At 44.6% G+C, this 23,699-nt stretch overlaps 1 protein-coding gene across 1 annotated transcript; it reads left to right on the top strand.

The window, feature by feature from the left end:
• The first annotated feature begins 120 nt into the window (after positions 1–120).
• On the top strand, positions 121–22,683 carry TKTL1 (transketolase like 1). Its single transcript, XM_040626852.1, has 13 exons — positions 121–294; positions 5,828–5,945; positions 7,194–7,291; positions 8,205–8,396; positions 8,483–8,610; positions 9,853–10,046; positions 13,227–13,391; positions 13,914–14,070; positions 15,856–15,986; positions 17,714–17,797; positions 20,042–20,138; positions 20,271–20,390; positions 21,816–22,683. Exons 1-13 carry the CDS (start codon positions 158–160, stop codon positions 21,986–21,988), a joined length of 1,794 nt encoding a protein of 597 aa, XP_040482786.1. The 5' UTR covers positions 121–157; the 3' UTR covers positions 21,989–22,683.
• Positions 22,684–23,699: the final 1,016 nt, after the last annotated feature.

Genomic DNA, 23,699 nt, shown 5'->3' with positions numbered 1-23,699 from the left:
TCGCAGCACGGCGCGGAGGGAGCTCGCAGCACGGCGCGGAGGGAGCGTCGCAGCACGGCGCGGAGGGATCCACACAGCACCGCACGAGGAAACTACAAAGCTCCGCCCCACACCCTCCGCGGCATTCGCTCCTTCAGACGCCGAAGCGGTGGTAGCGATGGCAGACGCCAAGCCAAGCACCGCGACGGCCTCTGAGGAAGCCAAGCCTGACGCGAAGACTGTGCAAGTGCTGCGGGACATGGCTAATCGCCTGCGCATCCACTCTATCAGGGCCACGTGCGCTTCGAGCTCCGGGTAAGGTTCCCTCGTCCAATTCCTCGTGGCATCGAGTAGCCAGCCTGGCGGCGACAGAAGCCTGAGGTGAAGGGAGTCGGGGGGCTGGGCGGGCTTGGTCGTAGAAGCCCCGTTTGGGACCTTGGGGCGCGGATGCTGCCTCCAGGCGCCCCTGCCACAGGCTCGGGTGCTCGGGCGCCAGCCCGTCCGCCTGTTGCCGCGCCGTGGCAGTGAAGCTGGGGGCCCTCTCCCGCATTTAGCAGGGAGGAGCCCGGAACATGCGTGGGCAAGCGGGGATAAGTCTGGGGGATCGCGGTCGGGGCTTTTTGTGTGAGCGGTTTCCCTGGACGCCAGCGTCCCAATCCCAGCATGTGGATCGTAACAAAACGATGGGCGAGTAAGAATTAGAGAAAAGGAGACTTTTCGGTCAGCTAGTATTTTGTTGAGCACTTTTGAAAAAGTATATTTAACGTATATTAGCTTTGTTGTAGGGTGCTTGTGTGGCTTTAGTACAAGGGCAGTGTTCTAGTCTCAATGATTCTGGTGTTCCCTTCAGGTTTTTTGGGAAGAGTTTGAGAAGGATTGATGTTAATTCTGTAGATATTTGGTAGGATTTAGCAGCGAAGCCATCAGGTCTAGAGTTTTCCTTCGGCAGAGAGGTTTTTGACTACTGACTCGATATCCTTTCTAGTTACGGGTTTATTTAGAATTTTTATTTCTAGGACCCCTGGCTGGCTCGGTGGGTAGAGCATTTGATTCTTGATCTCAAGGTCGTGGGTTTGAGCCCCACATTGGGCACTGAGACTACTTTTTTAAAATTTCTATTATTCAGCCTTCTTGAACTTTGTTTCTAGAAACTTCTTGTAGCTTTTATATCTCTGAAGGGTTTAAGATTTTTTAGAGCGTGCACAGAGCGCACGAGGGGCGAGGGCAGACGGAGAAGTACGAGCGCTTGAGGCGGGAAGGGGCACGGAGATGCACGAGCGCTCGTGGCGGGAAGGGGCAGACGGAGAAGCACGAGCGCTCGAGGCAGGGAGGGGCACGGAGATGCAGGAGCGCTTGAGCCAGAAAGGGGCACAGAGAAGCACGAGCGCTCGAGGCAGCGAGGGGGCGCGGAGATGCACGAGCGCTCGAGGCGGGGTGGCACAGACGGAGAAGCACGAGCGCCCGAGGCGGGAAGGGGCAGACGGAGATGCACGAGCGCTCGAGGCGGGAAGGGGCACCGAGAAGCACGAGCGCCCGAGGTAGCTAGGGGCACGGAGATGCACGAGCGCTCGAGGCGGGAAGGGGCACCGAGAAGCACGAGCGCCCGAGGTAGCTAGGGGCACGGAGATGCACGAGCGCTCGAGGCGGGAAGGGGCACGGAGATGCACGAGCGCCCGAGGTAGCTAGGGGCACGGAGATGCACGAGCGCTCGAGGCGGGAAGGGGCACCGAGAAGCACGAGCGCTCGAGGCGGGGAGGGGCACGGAGATGCACGAGCGCTCGACGCAGCGAGGGGCGCGGAGATGCACGAGCGCTCGAGGCGGGGAAGGGCAGACGGAGAAGCACGAGCGCTTGAGGCGGGGAGGGGCATGGAGAAGCAGGAGTGCAGGAGGCGGGTGGCACAGACGGAGAAGTCCGAGCGCTCGAGGCGGCGAGGGGCACGGAGATGCACGAGTGCTCCAGGCGGGGTGGCGCAGACGGAGAAGCACGAGTGCTCGAGGCAGGGAGGGGCACGGAGATGCACGAGCGCAGGAGGTGTGGAGGGGCATGGAGAAGCAGGAGTGCTTGAAGCGGGGTGGGGCTCTCGGAGAAGCTCCAGGCGGGGAGGGGCAGGGAGAAGCGGCCTCCTCACTGAGCGTGGAGGGTAATATGGGGCTCGATCGCAAGATTCAGACTTCCTGAACTGAGCTGTAGACGGTTAACCGACTGAGCCATCCTGGCGCCCAAAAACTTCTTGTAGGTTAACCGATTCGTTGAGGTAGAGTTCTTCACGGTACCCTGTAATTGTTTTTATTTCTGTACAGTAGTAGTACTGTCCTTTCATTTCTCAAATAAGTAATTTCATGGGGCGCGTGGGTGGCTCAGTCTGTTAAGCGGCTGCCTTCGGCTTAGGTCATGAGCCCAGGGTCCTGGGATCGAGCCCCACACCGGGCTCCCTTCTCTGTGGGGAGCCTGCTTCTCCCTCTCCCTCTACCTGCCACTCCCCTGCTTGTGCATGAGCTCAGGCTCTCTCTCTTTTTGTCAAATCTTTTTAAAATTAGTAATTTCAAATTTGATTTAGTACATTTAAAAACTAAATTTTTTCGTTCTTAGTCTAGTGGAAAGATTTGTTAATTTTATCTTTTCAAAGAACCAACCTTTTGTTGATTTTTTTTTCTTATGGGTTTTCTTGGTTTCTATTTCTGTTCTAACCTTCACTCTGGTAGCTTTAGGTTTAATTTTTCTAGTTCTTAGGTTGTGAAGTTAGGTTTTGATTTGAGATCTTAATTTTTTAATGTAAGCATTTACAACTGTAAATTTCTGTCTTAGCACTGCTTTTGCTGTATTTCATAAAGTTTGGTATGATGTGTTTCTATTCTCATTTTTCTCTGGATATTTTCTGATTTCTCTTGTTTTCTTTTTTGACCCATTGGTTAAGAGTGTGGTGCTTGGGGTGCCTGGGTGGCACAGCGGTTAAGCGTCTGCCTTCGCTCAGGGCGTGATCCCGGCGTTACGGGATCGAGCCCCACATCAGGCTCTTCCGCTATGATCCTTCTTTCTCTCCCACTCCCCCTGCTTGTGTTCCCTCTCTCGCTGTCTGTCTCTACCTCTGTCGAATAAATAAATAAAATCTTTTAAAAAAAAGAGTGTGGTGCTTAATTTCCACAAATGTGTGGGTTTTCCAGTTTTCTTTTATTGATTTTTAATTTCTGTATTAGTGGAATAAAATATTTTGCATTGTATCTCTCTTTTAAGATCTTGTTTTCCATCCTGAGCTATGACATTAAAAGTAGTCTAGATGAGTTTAACATCTGCATATTTTAGGATTTTTTTTTTATTTACTCTTTGATTTTGCTCCTTTCACCTTCAAAATTAATAACGGCTTGCATTTTTTCAAGGTATCTCAAGCAATTTTTATTTATATTTTTTAGGTATCTAATAATTTTTAAAACTTTATCATCTACTTAGGGAATACCTATAAGGCAAAAGATTTAAGTTTCCATTTTTCTAATTGTGAACCTTGAAAGAAGAGATTGTTAACACACGAGCTGGACCTAAAATCTCTCCTGAAAGTTGAGGCAGGGGCTCTGGGAAGTTGGTTTTGTTCCTGCCCTGTCCCCTCTTCCTTCCTGAATTAACAAGGGACTGGTTGGACTCCCATGTCAGCTGCTTTCTACGAGCAGCAGTAATTTTGGCATTCAGTAAGGACCTCCAGTTATTCCGCCATGAGAAACTTTGGTGGCTCACAATTCTTTTTCTAAAAGAAAATCATTTTATGGGATCTTCGTGCTATTTTTTTTAATTCTTTTCCAGCTTTATTGAGATGTAATTGACATATAGGACTATGAGTTTAAGGTATACAGCTAAATAATTTGATTTATATAGATCATGAAATGATTACCACAGTAAGTTTAGTCAACATACATCATCTCATATACATACAAAGAAAATTTTTTTCCTTTTAATGAGAATGCTTAGGATCTGTCTTTAAAATATACCATATAGCAGTGTTAGCTGTAGTCATCACGTTGTATGTTACATCTCTGGTACTTAGGATTGGACATTTGTACCTTTTGACCACCTTCATCCAATTACCCCTTCCACCACCCCCTGCCTCTGGTAACCACGAATCTCTTTCTCTAGGAGTTTGGAGGTGGTTTTGTTTTTAGATTCCACATGTAAGTGAAGTCATCCAGTATTTGTCTTTCTCTGTCAACTTACTTCACTTAGCATAATGCTCTCAAGATCTGTCCACCTTGTCACAAACAGCAATATTTCCCTCTTTTTTTTTTTAAGATTTCCCTCTTTTTATGGCAGAATAATATTGCATTGTATATATGTACTGCATCTTTATCCATCTATGTTAATGGATATTTTGGTTGCTCCCATGTCTTGACTATTATAAATAATGCTGCTGTGAACATGAGGGTGCAGATACCTCTTTGACATGGTGTTTTCATTTCCTTCAGATATATTCCCTGAGATGGAATTGCTGGATCATATGGTAGTTTTATTTTTATTTTTATGAGGATTCTCCACACTGTTTTCCATAGCAGTTGCACCAATTTACAATCCCACCAGTAGTGCAGGAGGATTCCCTTTTGCCCACATCTTGACCAGCATTTGTTATCTCTTGGCTTTTTTATGATAGCCATTCTAACAGATGTGATACCTCATTGTGGTTTTGATTTGCTTTTCTCTGATGATTAGCGATAGTAAGCATCATTTCATGTGCCCATTCGTCATTCATGTCTTTCTTGGGGAAATGTCTATTCATGTTCTTTGCTCATTTTTTAACTTTTTTTTTTTGCTATTGAGTTGTATAAGTTCTTATATATTTTGGATATTAATTTTTTTTTATCAGATATATGGTTTGCAAATTTTTCCCCCATTCTGTAGGTTGTTGTTTCACTTTGTTGATGGTTTCCTTTGCTGTGAAGAAGTTTTTTAGTTGGGGACGCCTGGGTGGCTCAGCTGGTGAAGCGTCTGCCTTCGGCTCAGGTCATGATCCCAGGGGCCTGGGATCGAGTCCCTTGTCGGGTTCCTTGCTTGGCGGGGAGTCTGCCTCTCCCTCTCCCTCAGCCTGCCGCTCCTCCTGCTTGTGCGCTCACTCTCTCTCCCTTTCTCTGATAATAAAAACATAAATTTTTTTAAAAGTCTTTTAGTTCGATGTAGTCCCACTTTATTTTTTTTGTTGCTTGTGGTTTAATTGTCCTATCCAAAAAAAATCAGTATGAGGACCCATGTCAAGGAGGTTTTTTCCTGTTTTCTTCTCCTCGGCTGATGGTTTCTTGTCTTACATTTAAGTCTTAATTTATTTCAAGTTAATTCCTGTGAGTGGTGTAAGGTAGGATTTCTAGTTTCATGTTTTCACATGTGATTATCCGATTTTCCCAGCACCATTTATTGAAGAGATTCTTTTTTTCCATTGAGTATTCTTAGTTCCCTTGTCAAGTATTAGTTTCTCATGTATGCATGGGTTTATTTCTGCTTTATGGTGTTTATGTTTAATGATATCACAGATAAGTTCAAACAGAGAATACGCAAGTGCTTACAGACTCACTAGGTGAACTTGCCCCAAGTATACAGGTGCTCCATTGATAGAGGGGGGCTGGTCTTGGAGGTCTTGCTCTCCACAGGGAAAGAGATTATGAGGTTACTGGGCCTTACAGCATCCTTAAAAGCCATGCACTTGGGAGGCAGTGGTCCTGCATCCCTTTTCCTTGGCTGGATTCTTCCATGCCTGGGAGAAATGACTGCTGCTTCCAGTCTGAGGAGCCTGTGTACTAAAACGTCTCCTCATGTACCGTGTCCCTGGTAAGTCACTTACCTGTGAGAAATGAATGACCTGTGCTATGTCTGTCTTTAAGCCACCCCACATCCTGCAGCAGTGCTGCTGAGATAATGTCCGTGCTGTTCTTCCACACCATGAGATATAAACAGGAGGATCCGGAGAACGCAGACAATGACCGTTTCATCCTCTCCAAGGTAAGCCAGCACAGGAGCCAGCACAGGAGGCCCTCACATGCTTGCTTTTTAAAGTTATTTTAAAGACCACCATATGGCAATAAGACCAGAAATGGGCTCTGTTTATTTTTTTGGTTCTTCTTTCTTTGCTTCGTGTCTTAGTCCATTTAGTCTGCTGTAACAAAATAACCATTGGGTGGCTTATAAACAATAGAAATTTATTTCTAACAGTTCTGGAGGCTGGAAGTCCAAATCAAGGTCACATGGCACAAAGCGTGTGAAGAAAAGCTCAGGAAGGTTAAGAGCCCTGGGAGGAGCAGAGGGGTAGCGTGGAGCGAGCAGGACCAGAGAGGGATGAAACTAATGAGTACCATTAGCCCATCTTTGGTAGCAACACCTAATTCTTTGCTTGAATGGAGCTGACATTTGCATGGTGGGAAGGGTCAGACAAGAAACCTAGATAACCAGCATGTCATATGGGGGCTGGAGTGGATAGGGTGGTGCAAGAACTTGGGCTCTACTTGGCAGGAGATGGAGAGACGTTGGACCTGTCTCCGAAGGGTGATGAGTGGACAGGTTTTAACAGGCTCCCCCTGGGTGGCTGTGTTGAGAATAGCTATGGGGGGAAGTTTGGGGGTCACTGAAGTGACAAAAAAGATGTTTATGGCCAGTTCAAGTTGGTGGCAGTGGAAGCATTGAATAAGTTCAGTGTGTCTTTGGAAGCTTGGGACCTTTGGCACTGCCTTGTGGCACCCAGAGGGCATTTTCTCCATGGGATAAAGGTAGCCTGTGCATACACACAGGAGGAGGAGAGAGGAAGAATAGTGGTATAGTGATTGATTTCTAGCACTTATAGATGACCACTTGTGAAATCTCATTTGACCGAAGTTTTACAAACCAGGGAAATTGCAATCTTCTTCAGTGTTCTTGGTTTCTATTTAAGAATCCACATTCTCCAAAAAGATTGAACATCTGGTTTGTGCATGAATAGATAAATGACCTTATGAAAATGGCAAGGCTCATGCTTACATTTTCTGCTTTGCTCTGGGGCTCTGCTTAGGCTACTGTGTGAAGAGAAACTGTCCTTCTATATCTTCCCACAGGTCCATTTGACCTTGGATTTCCTATGGCTCCCCTGTCTTGGTGATGTTGATCTGAGACTTGGGGTGTATGTAGGTGTGGTAAAGAAGTAGATACCCCAAAAGGTGGGCGGGGCCATTCCAAAGAGCAGCCTGGGTGTCTTGGTTCATTTGGTCCCTTCTCTTACAGAGGCTGTCATTTGTTGATGTGGCAACCGGATGGCTCGGGCAAGGACTGGGGGCTGCTTGCGGGATGGCATATACTGGCAAGTACTTTGACAAAGCAAGGTAAGGCACTTACCCAGTAACTGCTTACTTGTTTCCATCCCACCCCTCAGGCACTTTGGCTTTATTTATGGCTTATTAGTTTGGGAAGACAGTAATTGTTTCAAAAGTTCAGACTACCAAGTGTTCAAGCAGTAAAGAAATGGTGTTTCTGGAAATTGTTCTAGCTTCTCTGGTTGGGTTCTGCAATGTAGAAACTGGTTTATTTCTATTATTTTGTAAGAGTGACAGCTTTCTGTTTTCTGTTTCTCAGTGAGCTTCATTATAGAGTGAATAGCTGAGACATTCGCATTAGGGACCCCTATATGTTAATAATCAAAGGGTTCTTTTTCTACAGTGGCTCTTTCATCTCTCATTATTGCCTCTATTAGTCCCTATCCTGTGGTTAATTTTTTTTTAATTTTGCATTTTTGTGGGGTATGGGTTGTGTTTTATGTGGTATCAACATTTTTGTGTTTTTGTGGAGTTTATTTACCATTTACAATGGAACATACGCTCCTGAGGTAGAATGTTCTAAGATTATTGTAAATAAATTTGTATGATCAGAAATAGAAGTTGGCAATGCTTAAAACGAAGCTTACTGAGAAACCGTGTATTTAAAATGTCATTTGGGTGTTTAAGGGGCCTACTTTCTCCCCATTCCCTTGTTTGTGGCTCCCAGAGACGGGGCAGAAGAATGCTAGGATGAGAAAACTAGCCAAAGTTGAAGTCCATCTTGTGAGGCCCAAGTTTTTAAAGATGTGTTTTCCTTAGCTGTCGAGTTTGGACCGAATTGACAATGAAAATAGTCTTGGGAACTTAATGATGTGAAGCAACTCTTTCAGTCTGTTCCTTTGTTTCTCTCCATGAAATATATTTGCTTGAGTGACCCAGAAGATCCCTAAGCATAGTCTTAACCTTTCTTGACTTGTCACAGCTACCGTGTGTTCTGCCTCATGGGAGATGGTGAGTCCTCTGAAGGCTCCGTTTGGGAGGCATTGGCTTTTGCTTCCCACTACAATCTGGACAATCTTGTGGCCATCTTCGACGTGAACCGCCTGGGCCACAGTGGTGCCTTGCCCCTTGAGCACTGCATAGATGTCTATCAGAAGCGCTGTGAAGCCTTTGGGTAACTGTGTCCTGTTTTATGTCACCTTCTTTCTGCCCAAACCCCCCTTCACCTTGTTGTAACCTGGTCTCCTCCTGGGTTGACAGGTGGAATACTTACGTGGTGGATGGCCGTGATGTGGAGGCGCTGTGCCAGGTGTTCTGGCAGGCAAGTCAAGTGAAGAACAAGCCCACTGCTGTAGTTGCCAAGACCTTCAAGGGCCGGGGCATTCCAAGTAAGCAAATGTTTCTTTTCTGCTTAGGGTTATTAAAAACATCTGTCTGCATAGTGATGTGGCAGAAGGAGGTTCAGGATGGCAAGGCAGACAAATTAGCTTAGTTCTCAGTGATTATGCCTGTAATATGTGCTGGAGGCTCCTGCTCTCCTTGGCCCTTATAGATAACAGGTCTGATTAGGTTCGGAGGGGAAGCTCAGACCCCCAGAACGTGAGCAATGATTTTGTGTGCAGAAGGGAGTGTTTAGGAGGGTAGTCCATCAGAGAACTGGCAGACGGTGATCTGCACAGGAGTGCAGAGTGAGAAAGAGTGCTGCTGTGTGCATGAACAGATATGCAAATAAGGGCCTGCATACATGCACGCACCCTTGCTTGTGCCAATGCTGTCTTGGAGGCCACACAGGTAGCTAGTGAAGCAATACCTCTGGGAAAGGTACCTGTGGAACTGAGGGTCAGAGAAGGAAGACCGTTTTGAAAGTCTTAACTTCTTGCAGATTTCAAAGCTGACACCTGAAATTATTCAAGTATAAAGAGTTGCAAAGGGTATAATTGTTGGTGTGTTTTAATATCAGTGCTTTAGAATAAAATCATTCTGTGACTCCTCTTACTATGGTATCCCCAGTTCAGTAAATGACCACTTGACCAATTTTCTCCTGGGAGAATTCTGAGTATTGTCTTTGCCTTCACCTCTCCCTTATGTGCCCTCTACATGCAAATCCAGTCTCAAATCAGTTCTAACGGATTCTGCTCCTACAGTAAATATATCTCAGACCTGCTCACTGCTCTCCATCTCCTATGCTCAGACCCGTGTCATCTCTCCTTAATTATAGTCTCTCCAGGCCAGTCTCCACATGGCCACCGTGCTGATCTTTATACATTTAAGATGTGATCAGTCACATCCCCACTCCAAATTCCTCAGTGATTTCCTGTCTTGCTTCTGACGAAACTCAAACTCTTTATACCCATAGGATCTTCCATGGTCCACCCTGCCTGTCTCTCCAGGCTTATCTCCCACATTCTCCCCTCCATTCACCAGTATATGAGCCAGTGGCACCCCCTCAAGAGCCTCTGGGACTTTTCAGGCTGTCCTGTGGGGCTGCGGTACCAACTCAGGCTCCCTGTGCTGGGTTTTTACTCCTGTGAGTCCTTGGCTGACATCTTTTCCATCAGGATGTCTTTCAGATGACCTAACAGACATTCAATTACATACTTATGGAACAAATTTCTTTTATTTGTTTGCAGGTGTTGAAGATGCAGAAAATTGGCATGGAAAGCCAATGCCAAAGGAAAGAGCTGATGCAATTATCAAACTAATTGAGAGCCAGATACAGACTAATAAGAATCTTGAACCAAAACCCCCTATTGAAGACTCGCCTCAAATCAACATCATGGATATAGAAATGAGCTCTCCACCTGCTTACAAAGTCGGTGAGCAGGTAGGCAAACTGTTTTGTTCTCTGCTTTTTTTTTTTAAATACAGGACTCTATGTACTCTGATGTCCATAGATGAACCAGTTATTAGATTGCATGACCTGTAACTAAAGGTTGTAAGCAATAGAGGTGGTTTTAGTTTCTCTCTTACTGTGTTTTTTTTTAAGATTTTATTTATTTATTTTTGAGAGAGTGAGCAAGCAAGCACGAGCGGGAGGGAGTGAGGGAGGGGGCAGAGAGAGAAGCAGACTCCCCACTGAGCAGAGCAGGGAGCCCAATGCAGGGAGTCCAGTGCCGGACTCGACCCCAGGGTCATGACCTGAGCCCAAAGCAGACACTTAACTAAGCCACCCAAGCGCCCTCTCTTTTACTATTTCTGATATTTATTCTTTGATTTCAAACTTGGGTCTGAATTTTCTTACTAGTCAGCTGATACTTATTAGCACCTAATACTGCACAGCTTTTGCTTGCAAAATTCAGTTTGTGGTCTGGCAGTCCTGTGCATGAAACTGCCACTATCCTGTGTCTACTCTAAGGGTTGGCATATGGCTGCACCAAGCTTTCGAACTTATTCCCTAGATTACAGAAAGAAGTAGGGCAGTTCATCGAAGACCAGTTCTCTAAAAAGGAAACAATTTAGGCATGAAACCCTGAATATAAAGCCTTTTACCATGTTTGTATCCTGCCTTTTGGTATATTATAGCAGACCCAAAATAGGCAGTGTCTTCAGGACCTAAGGAAACAAAGTGACAAGCCCAAGAGGAAGGAAATAATTTCTAATCCTTCTTTCTTTTTTTCCCCTTTATTTGGAGACATTTATAGTGTTGCTTATGTTTTCTTGGTCTGGTAATATGGGTTAAAATAAATGAATTTTGACTACTCAAGAAATTAGGAAACAAAGCAGAAGAAAGATGTTAATTAGGAAAAAGCACATATTAATGAAGGATACTTTGGCAACACTTTAACTGTTCACACAGTTCGAACTAATAGTACAACTCACAGGAATTTATCCTACATAAGTACGCAGATGTGTCTATAAAAATGAATGTTGATTGCAGCATTGAATGCTGACAAAATCAGTAATGACCCAGCTAGAGGCTAAGAGCTTGCCCAAATTATCATTAAAAATTTTTTAGGGGCGCGTGGGTAGCACATTCGTTAAGCGTCTGCCTTCGTCTCAGGGTGTGATCCTCGCGTTCCGGGATCGAATCCCGCATCGGGCTCCTCCGCTGGGAGCCTGCTTCTTCCTCTCCCACTCCCCTGCTGTGTTCCCTCTCTCGCTGGCTGGCTGGCTGTCACATAAATAAATAAAATCTTTTAAAAAATTTTTTAAAGATTTATTTATTTATTAGAGCATGAGCAGGGGGGAGGAGCAGAGGGAGAGGGAGAAGCAGACTCCCCGCTGAGCAGGGGACACCACCCGCAATCATGACCTGAGCCATCAGCAGACACGTAACTGACTGAGCCACCCATGCGCACCCTATTAAAAGTTTTTTTTAAGTTGTAAAGCAGCATAGAGTATAATTCTTTTTTTGTATAGAAAATATTTAAAGGGGGCATCATAGGTGCACCTGGCTGCTCAACAAATATTTGTGCATAGACCATTCCCAAAAAGATGCTACCATTTCTGCCTACCTCTGGACAGGGCACTGGGTGGCTGGGGTACAGGAGATCAGGGAGAAGGCCTCTTTGCTCCATAGCCTTTCAAAACTTAAATTTTGTACTGTCTACATGAATTGTTTATTTAAAAAAATAGGGGCAACTTGGTGGCTCAGTTGGTTAAGCATCTGACTCTTGGTTTGGGCTCAAGTCATGATCTCAGGGTTGTGAGATCAAGCCCCACATCAGGCTCTGAGCTGGGCATGGAGCCTGCTTGAGATTCTCTCTCTCCCTTTCCCTCTGTCCCTCCCGCCCCTCCCCCCCAAAAATACATTTAAGTGTTTTTAGATGAAGGAGCAAAGACAAAGACGCAAGCTTTGTTTTTCTTAAATAATGGCTTTATTGAGAAATGATTCCCTATATATACAATCATCCATTTGAAGTGTACAATGTAATGGTTTAAGCATATTAACAGAATCTTGCAACTATCACCCCACTCAATCTTAGAGCATTTCCATCACCCCCAGAAGAAATCACACCCCTGGGGTGCCTGGGTGGTTCAGTCCGTGAAACATCTGTCTTAGGCTCAGATCATGATCCCAGGGTCCTGGGATTGAGCCCCATATTGAGCTCCCTGCCAGTGGGGAGCCTGCTGCTCCCTCTGCCACACACCCCCCCACTCATGTGCGGGTGCACGCACGTGCTCTCTCTCTAATCTTTAAAAAACAAAGCAAAAAAAAGAAACCGCTCCCCCATTAACAGTCACTCTCCATTCCATCGAGCCCCTAGTAACTACTCATCTACTTTCTGTTTCTGTAAAGTTGCCTATTCTGGACATTTCATATAAATGGGGTCGTATGATATGTGAACTTTGGTTTCTTTGCCTTAGCACAGTGTTCTTGAGTCCATCCCTGTTGTGGCATGTACAGTGTTCCATTTTATGAATATACCACACATTTTGCTTACCTATTCAGTCCTTGATAGACATTTCAGTTGTTTCTACCTTTTGGCTATTGTGAATATTGCTGCTTTGAACATTTGTGTACAAGTTTTTGTTGAGATATATTTTTCTCTTGGGTATATACCTGGGAGTAGAACTGCTGGGTCATATGGTAATTCTCTGTTTAACATTTTGAGGAAATGCCAAGCCTTGATTTCTAATAGAAAAACTCAATACTGTGAAGATGTAGTTCTCCCTTAAATTAATCCATAAATTCAGTCCAATCTCAAATAATATCCTAATGGAATTTTTTATTATTGGTATCATTCTAAAGTTTTACATTTTATTTTTTGCAGTTAGTCTTATTAGTTTTATAGTTAAAAAGTCACAGGCATTTGCATTTTGTGACATTTAAATTTTTTTATAAACTATATGAATGGGGCAGAAGAATAAACTTATTTTTGAGAATTGGTACCCAGTGAGTCAAGTATGGATTTAAGATTGGCTTAGAAACCCATTTTTAAGACCCTAAAGGAGATTATTGGTGAATCATGAATTTCTTAAGATAGAAGACAATTTGTAATCCACAAAATTTCACCTTCCTTCTAAATCTGCACTAAGAAACTCCACTGTTTGACTTTTCCAGATAGCTACTCGGAAAGCATGTGGTTTGGCTCTGGCTAAGCTGGGCCATGCAAATGATAGAGTCATTGTGCTGGATGGTGACACCAAGAACTCCACGTTCTCAGACATGTTCAAGAGAGAGCACCCTGAGCGGTTCATCGAATGTTTTATTGCTGAGCAAAACATGGTGCGTGTGCTATGGGTGTCCCTCTTCGGTCTTCTCCCTGACTAACAGTGGCCTGCTGGGCATAGGAGGCCAGCCCCAAATTACAGTTTTTCTTTCCATTTATAAAAGCAAAGGAACTAGAGAAAAAAAATGTCTCTGAGGAAACATGCAGAGAGTAGCCAGGCAGTTTGTGGGGTGGCTTCTGGGACTGCTAGGAGGAGCATAAGTAGACTGCCCAGAACCATTTCCAGGTACATGAAGGGCAGCAGGCCAAGAGTCACAGCCATGACCCCAGGGATCCAGGCCCGAAGTATCCCAAGCTTGCCAGCAGCTTTAGGTGTTCTTTAGGTGTTAGGAAGATCTGTCAGGACAGAGACAGCATTCCCTCCTGCTACCAGTTGGCTGGAGCCAAGCAGGGACCCCCTTTAGATGGGTGTCCACAGCCAGCTGGCCATGTCCCTGCCTCCACCAGCCTGCACATTCATTCATGGTGCTTTTCTGGCAACCGTTCCAAGGGTGTTCTGATTCATCTTTGTGTTGTAGGTGAGCGTGGCACTGGGATGCGCCACCCGTGGTCGGACCGTTGCTTTTGCTAGCACCTTCGCTGCCTTCTTGACCCGAGCGTTTGATCAAATCCGGATGGGAGCCATCTCTCAAATCAACATCAACCTTATTGGGTCCCACTGTGGGGTATCCGTTGGTATGAGTTCTCAGTGCCCTCATCTTGATAGCCTTCTTCCTTTACAGAGAAAAATTAGCATGTGAGCAGTTGACTCACCAATGTACTTAGGGGTTCCATAATGTTTGATTATTTATAATCTCTCTTTCTTTCATGCCATGTTGTGTCTTAAAAGTTCCAGACACTCTGGGTTATTTTTGAGAGGATTTCTTGGTGTTACTCAAAAGTGCTCACTCTTTGAGTCATTGAGAAACAGTGATCTGTCCTGAGTGCCCATTATGTGTCAAGCCGCATACTGGATATGAATCAGGCCACCCCAGCATCACAGACTTCCCTTCTGCTCTTAGTGTGGTACCCTTTGTCTAAGTGGAGACAAGCAGCATGGGTCCAGGGAAGTGAGGAGTACAGATCACCAGGGCTCTTGGCCTAGGCTGAGCAGCTTGGTCAGGTGGAACCAGAAGCCTTGAAGAGTGGGATGCGGAGGAGTGAGGCTGAGGCAAATATAGGTCTGGGGCATTAACCTGGCAGGACAGGCTAGACAGAAACAATGGGAAAGGGAAATCAGAAAAAGGATTGGTGTGCATTAGCAGTAGATAGAAAGTAAGGGTGAATCTGAGAGAGTCTGGAGAAAAGAGGTCAATATTGCTGACAGGTGGAGGAGTCCAAAATTGCACAAAAACTTGAAAAAACGGTGTCCAGTAATTTCTTGCTTGAGAGACATCAGGGAGTTGTGTTCACGAACGACAGAAATGATGAGAAAGATGAGGTACCTGATGTGCCTGTGGTGGAGTAGGTCATCTAGGTAGATGTGACAGTTTGCGGGCACTGCTAGAGTGCTGGAGGGGAGGGGGGCTGGGAAGTGCACGTTTGGGAGTCCTCTCTGGGACTTACTGGGAGAAGTCTCTGAATGGGCCAGATGGTAGGTGCAGAGTGGGGAGAAAGGCCAACAGCATTTCAGGACTGAGCCAGGCAGAGGGCCTGGCCCAGAGTCCAGGGTCTTTGCCTGGGGCCAGGTGTAGTCTAAGTGTTAAAATCAGTCAGCTAAGTGACGAAGTAGCTCTAGGTCCAACCAGAGGAGCTAGAGTCCTAAGGTTAGATTGTTGTCCCAGGCAAGGCACTGTGCACAGTGACAGTCCCTTTCCTAGCTGGAAGAGCTAGGCTGCCGTGGTGTACATTGGGCTATCTCTTTGCAGTGTTTCTGGCCAGAAGCGCTCTTCCCAAGCATACCCTAAGGCCCCCTTTATTTACAACAACACCCCCAAGTGTACCCCAAAGGTATGCTCAGCTACTTTGAAGGTCTCAAGAAATGAGTAAGACCACTACTTCAATTTGAAACCCCAGTCTCTTGATGGAGAATATAGAAGAGGAGGGGAGAAGGAAGGACAGAGCCTCAAGGGGATCCTCCCTAAGGAGAAGACGACAGGCACAGAGACTTGCTGGGGCCAACTTGGCTACCAGTGCTCAGGGAAAAGATCATCAAGTCAACCATGGATAGCAGTGCCAATGACTGAGTGCAAGACATTGGCAAGGGTCAGGGCCAGATGAAGCCACTGGTATTTTGATCTGTGGAAGGTCAGTAAGGATCCTAACCCACAGTGTCACAGTGATGTCTCAAAATAAATAGACATGTAACAGCTCATTATAATTACAAGGCATCATGTTGACACAAGAATTGGACAGTTTTGTAGGGCTCTGCTACAGGTGTGGGCCCCCCCATGGCAGTAAGGTGTTGCTTATCCCGCAGAGGGCAGGTTCCCAGTTGGCCCTTGATCATGTTTTTGTTGGGCTGTGGCTTTGCTTTCTCAGGTGAGGATGGTCCCTCCCAGATGGCCCTGGAGGATCTGGCCATGTTCCGGTCCGTTCCCAACTGCACTATTTTCTATCCAAGTGATGCCATCTCAACAGAGCATGCTGTTCTCCTAGCAGCCAATACTAAGGTATTTTTAAGGGGACATTGGTTCAGGCTGAAAATTATTCTGGGCTCTGCTACTAGTTTGATACTGATGGTTGGGTTTTTCCCATTTTTTTCTCAATGTAAAGATAATAGATATTCATTATGGAAGATAATGTTGTAGGATTCTTTTAAAAAACAGAACAATTACCCAAAAAAGGTGATTACACACATAAAACATGAACACAGTCACATTGTAAAAGCACAAAAGGACGCCAAACAACATCTGATGGCCTATACAGGGCAGGGCTCCGCATGAGAAAAGAGGGTGCTCTGGAGGCTCCAAGAAGGGGCCTGTCAGCAATGCCACAGGAGTGGGCTCCAGCAGGGAGCTATTGAATGCTGGCCTTAGATACACCCCATGCTGTCACCACCTCATGACATACAGGAAGCTGAAGAGTGGCCAGTGTCTCCACTGCAAACAGACCTCAGAGTCCTAAGCCCTGGTCTGCCCCCTGAACAACTTAGAAGGGCAAGAGTATGGATTCTGTCCCACTTGTTCCTCCTCAAGTTTCACACAAAGGCAGCAGATGGACTCAACCTATTTCCTGTGTAGAACCCAGCTGCAGGGGAGACTAGAGGACCGAGTCTATACCTTTTCATCTGCTCCAACTAATGGTCACCAGACTCCCTTCAACACCCCTCCCTGCACTCAGCCATGGCCCTGCATAGACAGCCCTGGGCATGGTTGGAATAGGTTATGCAATTTCCTAAGCATTTCTGACACATTAGAGACCTATGATTCTTTGACCTTTTTTTTTTTTTTAAACCCAAGTAGGTTCACAGTGTATGTATTGTTCTATACTTTTTTATTTACTATATCCTGGAAATTGCTCTGTGTCTGTGTATATATAAAGTGACCTATGTGCTGTAAGATTCCATTTCTCGAAAGTTCAAAAGAGGCAAAGGTGTGGTGATAGAAATTAGGTTGCTTTTCAGGTGGGGAGAGTGGAAGGGGACATGAGGAAACTTTCTGGCAGGTGCAAATGTTACTCATACATGGGTGATGGTTACATGGTATATGTCTTTGTCAGAATTTGTGGAGTATTCCACTTAGTAAATTTTATCTCCCATGAAAACACTGAATAGAATTGGTTTATAACGTGAAGGAATAAACAGAACAAGGGTTTCTAAATTAATATATCCATTTATGATGTATAGTTTAAATATGTGTGTAAATTACCAAATACTTTAGACATTTGAGTATTCATTTATGCTCTATGTGTTCAAGTTGATAAAAATGTATTTACTTCATTTTCTCCTTGGTAAAAGAGCGAGTCTTTTTATATTCCAGTGTGTAAGGTATTTCTAAGAATGAAGTTTTATAAGTTGTTATGGCAAAAATAAGTTGCTTACTTAACATTGTGTTCTGGGCTTTCTATTAAACATGTGGCCTGAATTTGTGTTCTGTGGAGACAGAACAAGTCTGTGTACCTAAGAAAGTTTTTCTTACCATTGAATGTGACAGCATAGAAAGTTTGTCACTGAGGGTATCTGCCCAGGTCCCACATAGGCTTTTGCCTGGCTTGGTAGTAATCTGATCCGGTGACACTGACCTGTTTGCCAATGGTTGTAGATGCTTATTCTTTGCACTTTGTTTTTAGTAAAGAGAACTGTTTAGTCTTCATCCCTCCTCCCCTTTTTAAAACAGGTTTGTTAGTTGGAAATTTAGTTTGATTTGTTAAAAACTGTGGCTCTGGTTTTACACCCTAGGGGATGTGCTATATTCGGACCAGCCGACCGGAAACTGCAGTTATTTACACCCCACAAGAAAGCTTTGCGATCGGACAGGCCAAGGTAAGGCCTTAAAAGTTCTCCAGTGTCTTCTAGTAGCCTTTCACATGGAGAGAAGTGGTCTAAAGCTAGCACTAGGTATCCCCACAGTCAAGGCTTGATTCTTTCTTTGCTGTAGTTTAAAAAAAAATCAATTGTGATCTTTGCCTGCTTTTCCTCAGAAAGGAACATTCTACCACTGTCAGTCTGAGGTAAACTTTTCTCTTTTCCAAATGGAGTTTCTCTTTGTTGAACTCATAAGGATAAAGTGGTAACGACTTGTAAAGGTACTTGAGTTTTTTGGGTGTAAATTACGACAGCCTCAAGCCAAACAAATAATAGAACCCATTTCAAATTAATAATAGATGTGTTAGATTCGGTTTTGCAGATCCAAGCCAAGAATAAAAGGGAACATGAACGCATTGCTCACAGACCTGATAAAGGCACTTCTGATCTTCTGTGTTCTCATAAGAGCCCTAGAAGCACAGATTGTTAGCAGTCCTATGTTGTAGGTGAGAGAGAAGGTGAGCAGCTTACTCAGGCTTCACAGTTAGCAGCAAGACCAAAACTCAGACCCTTGGCATTGACCTGGGCTCTGTCAGGGCCATATGTGCAGAAAACCAGCAGAGTCTTTGGAGAAAATGCTCTACTCCACCACCTGGAGAGCAGGGCTTACAGGTGTTTGGGCATGTTTCCTTCCTGCCTTTTTTTAGGCATATATATATATATATACATATATATATGTATGTATATATGTATATATATGTGTATATATATATGTATATATATGTATATGTATATTATGTAATGGAGAGCATGCTGCATCAGAAAGTTTTATATCTTGATTTTATCTTTTAAGCTTTTTTAGAATATCATTAATACTTAAATGTGTGAAAGAACAATAGCCAGTCTTAAAGGAGCAACGGGTGACATCTGACTCAATTGCTAACAGCTAGGCTGCTGCGGAATTCATTGTTTTTAGTGTTCAGAATGTCTGAGCAGTGACTGGCTTTAGTGCCACAAAAAAAGCCGGTGTAGCCAGAACAGTCCATGACCTGCTACTAGGTAGCTGGGCAACACTGAATGAGAAGGTGGCAGTACTCACCTTCAGTGTTAACTACAGGTTTTGTTATTTCCCGCCTGTACTCCCACATTGAAACTCAAGGCCATATGTTTGCCTCTGAGGGTGGAGGTGTTGGAGGGGTCTCAGTGACATGTGATTTGCAGAGCTTTCTCATATCCTGTCTTTTTTTTTTCTCCTAATATTTGCCTTGTCCTGACAAAATGAAGTAAATTTCCTGATGGTAAAGGATGTGAGTTACAATGTGTGTGATAATGTGCATGGCATGGATAATTCAAGAGCTAGGTTTTGCAAAGAGGACATAGGGTGGGTGTGGGTGTGTGTGTGTATTTATATGTATGCAGATGAAAAAGCTAGGACATTCTCAAAGAATAGGGTGGCTTAGAAGCCCTGAATATTTGTACTGTCAGCAGTGGTTCTTAAGCTACAAGGAAACCTATACAAAGGGATGAAATGAAGAATAATTTCAGGTGCCCTTGGTTGGGTGGCTTTGGAGAAAATAAAACTCTACAAAAAAAGGCTAGGCACCTGTCTTTGCTTGCAGAATAGCGAGTGGTTGTGAGAGAGTGGGCTTTGATGTCAGATGGGCCTGGTTGCTAGTCTCAGCGCTAAGCTGGGCGAGTTCCTCCCACTCTTGAGATTGACTTTCCTCAGCTGCAGAATCAGCCCCCAATGCATGGGCCTTACGGGGCACTTGGGCATGCAAGGTGCTTGGCACAGAGCATGTTGCAAATGCCCCAAAATTAACCCCGTTAACTTGTTCATTATCAGAGTCCAACCTGTGTGCATGCCTTAACAAGATGTCCAAGTAGTCCAGGGATGGTGCCTTTCTAGACCCTCTGAATGAGTCTGTGGTCTGCAGCACATGGCCCATACAACTTGCCTCCAGCCTCTGCCTTTCAGATGCCAGTTTGAAATCCACCGTCTTTGCTAAAGGGTATTCTATAAGAACTTAGTAATTAGGCACCGTAAATCCATTGAAGCATGATAGATGAATTTGTAAAAATGAACATGAAGGTAAGGTTTATCAAAACGGTGTCCTTGTTAGTGTACTGATTCAGCTTTTTTTAAATAGTGAATTAGTAAGAAGTGAAATTGATAGTGGAAGACAGCATAGCATTGTTCTCTTTGAGATGCACTCTGTGCATAGTAACTACAACTTTCTTGTTCTATGGGCACAATACCAGGTCGTCCGCCACAGTGTCAATGACAAAGTCACAGTTATTGGAGCTGGAGTTACTCTGCATGAAGCCTTAGCAGCTGCAGAAGATCTTTCCAAGGAAGGTCAGTTGGTTGTTGCTGGACTTTGAAGTTTAAGCTGGGGAGAGGTAGGACTTGGGCTGCCTCATGTGCCCCAATTGGTCTTTTTATTCTAAGTCTGTTTCATATACAAAGCTAGCTATTGCTTTTCTCTAGATATTTCCATCCGTGTCATCGACCTGTTTACCATTAAACCCCTGGATGTTACCACCATTGTCTCTAATGCCAAAGCCGCAGGTGGCCGTATTATCACAGTGGAGGATCACTACCCAGAAGGTATGTGCAGGCCTTAAGGATCATTTTGAAAGTCTTCTAATTTTGATTTCCATGATTGGAAGCATGACATGCCCCTGGGTATCATCCAGCCAGGCACTCATCCAATAGTCATTATTACTTCTCTTTTCAAGTGTATTGTTTGAGGGGTCTCTTATCCACCTACACTTGTTCCTTAGAGTGGGGCCATGGCCCATACTCATTTGTGTGACCCCAGCACAGTGCAGCACCTGGTGCCTCGGTGGCTCATTGGCAGCACAAAGGAATGTCTAACTCAGCATTGTGCCTAGGGAGGGGTCTTGAAAAACTTCACAGTTGTGCTTGGGTTTTGAATGATTAATAATTTGCTCCCCTCCCAAAAGGGGAATAGTGCCTTGCAAGCACAGAACTCAGCAAATGCAGAAAAACTGTATGAGCCAGGGAGAGGGGGTTGGGAAGGTTAGGTAGGGCATACGAGGTAGTGGGGAGTTTCATGTTCATGTGTCAAGGACCCAAGAGCACAACCTGTGATCTATAGTGATTTTCTAGAAGCATTCCCACTGCTTTCACAGCTGAAGTTTATTATAGGGAAAGGACGCACACCAGGACCCATGAGGACAGAAGACAAAGGTCGGGTGGAGAACCCCACTCTTTCGGTTCCTTCCCTCCCTTCCATGAGGGGCCCACTGAGTGCTCTCCCTTCTCCAGTAGTGACAAATTGCATCAGTGGAGACCCAAGGAACCACTCAAGACTCAGCACCTGGGTTTTATTGGGCGCTGGTCACATAGATCCCCTCTGCCAGACACACACCAAACTTCCTGACTCCCAGAGGAAAACAGGCGCTTCCAGGGCCTTGCATCAGCCCAATGCCCAGGTGTCAGCCAAGGGCCAGCCTTGCAAGTGGTCCTGCTGAAGCTTGCAGCTTCAGGCCTGAAGGTCTTTCTTTTCTGTATAGTTTATTGGTTGGTTTAATCATTTGGTGGTTGCTGACAGCTTTAAGAACCTGAGCTTGTAGACCCCTGCATCTATGGAGCCCCAGTTGAGAGAGCTCCTGCTATAGTGGGGCTGGGAGCAATTTGGAGACCCACAGGTTTTGTGGGGTTTTTTTAAAGATTTTATTTATTTATTTGAAAGAGGGAGAGGGAGAAGCAGACTCCCCGCTGAACTTGAGAGCCCGACGACTCAAGGCTAGATCCCAGAACCCTAAGATCATGACCTGAGCCAAAGGCAGACACTTCACCGACTGAGCCACCCAGGCGCCCCTGGACACCCACAGTTTTGAATGAGAACTCTTCTGGCTAGTTAGAAGATAACTGTTACATGAATCAGTGGCTAGTGAAAAATATTTTTTCTCTAGGAACCATCAAATTCAAAGGTCTCTATACTTTGGGGCTTTAAGGCTGACTAGCCACTACCAGAACAGAGCTTCATGTCCCTTGTTTCCCCAGGTGGCATCGGGGAGGCTGTCTGTGCAGCTGTCTCCATGGAGCCTGACATCTTGGTCCATCAGCTGGCGGTGCCTGGAGTGCCTCGGAGTGGGAAGCCGAGTGAGCTGCTGGATATGTATGGAGTCAGTGCCAGACACATCATAGTGGNCGTGAAATGTATTTTAATGAACTAAAATACATTAGTTGGCATTAGACTTAGAAGACTGGCTTCTCTACCTTACATTTATGCTTGTTGCCAGACTATCATTTAAATCTATACTGTTGCGTTTTTTTCTTAAAAAGTAAAGCAAGTTAACTACCTTCCTGTTAAACCGTAACTACATATACAAGTGTAACTCTCATCTTTGACTCATTAAAATGTGTTAGAAGATTATAAATAAGAGAATAGCTGACAAAATAACTACATAAAAGCTTTCTGATAAGACAAGTAACTGGGCTGGGGATCAATATAGGATAAGTTTCTTAAATGTGTATGTTTTCCTTGTAAGTAAAGAAAGGGCAAATTGCACTGTAGACTGCATCACTCAGGTTTGTGGCTCTGTAGCACCCTGCCACACACTGCTGTCCTAGTTTGAGAGTTTGCGTGCTGCCATCCTACCTGCAGCTTCCTGGGGACAGTGTGATTGCAGTTACCCTGGAACCTCGTCTGGTGTTTGCCTTCATCTCCCTTCGACGGTGCAGAGGCTATGGAGCAGCAGCGAAAGCTCTCAGGATGTCCTGTGCTGCTTGCAGTGATTGTTCTGTGAAGGGAGGACACAACTAGTTCTAGTCTCCACACTGCACCCCTTTGTGAGGTGCCCAGTGACCAAACTGTTAGCTCAAGTATATTCATCTACTTAGGATACTTAGTTAATGTTAATAAAACATGTAAAAAAAAAAAACAGCTGTTCTACTCTATTTGTACTTCGTATGTGTGATTTGGTTTCTCCTTGATAAAATTCAATTAAGGAAGGAGTTTCTATCTAAACCAGGAAAGATAGTCCCATTCCCCACAACAGAAGACCGGGGGAAAGGTATGTGGCGGGAAGTGTACCACTAGAGGACAGTGTATGGCTTGACCTGACAAGCAGAAAGTCTGATATGTCATGGTCCTAATTTTTATTGCCCTCATTCAGTGGTCATCAGAAGTCTTTGTTCTAGAATATATGGTAGAGACCCAGAACTACCCTGGCATTTGGGAGTCCTTGTAGGAGCCTACTTACTCTGCTCCTGTGCTTTTAAAATCACTGAACTGGTTTCCTAGCCTGTAAGATTAGCATGGTGATTGCTGTGCTTGTTTCATAAGATTTCAAAAACATTAATTTTTGTGTAAGACAGTTGATAGAAGATAAAACAACATAATACAAAAATACTAAAAATATCAAATGGATTTTCTTGGTAAAAATAACAGTTGATATAGGGTCACTGTAGAAAATTTAGAAAATACAAATAAGCAAAAGAAATTTTGACCTCAACTAACCGTCTCACACTCCATACCATTCACCCTTTTAAACTGTACAATTCACTGGTTTTTAGTATACTCACCAAGCTGTACAACTATCACCATGGTTAGTTTTAGGACCTTTGCATCACTCCAAAAAGAAACCCTGAACCCGTTAGTAGTTACTCCCATTCCCCTTCCCAGCCCCTGGCAACCATTCATGTATTTTCTGTGTCTCTGGATTTGTCTCTTCTGGACATTTCATATGAATGGAACGTACAGGATGTGGCCTTTTGGGGTTTGACTTTTCTTCATGTAATGCATTTGAGGTTCATCCACACTGTAGCATGTGCCAGGACTGCATTCCTTTTTATGGCCACATAACCCTTCCTATGTACAGACCATATTTTATTCATGAGTTGATGGACATTTGGGTGCTTTTCAATTTTTCTCTGTTAATAATG

The sequence above is a fragment of the Ursus maritimus genome, assembly GCF_017311325.1.
Source record: "Ursus maritimus isolate PB19 chromosome X unlocalized genomic scaffold, ASM1731132v1 scaffold_X1, whole genome shotgun sequence".
Taxonomy (NCBI): Eukaryota; Metazoa; Chordata; class Mammalia; order Carnivora; family Ursidae; genus Ursus; species Ursus maritimus.
Note: the sequence above shows the minus strand (reverse complement) of the source record. Positions and strands in the feature narration are given on the sequence as shown.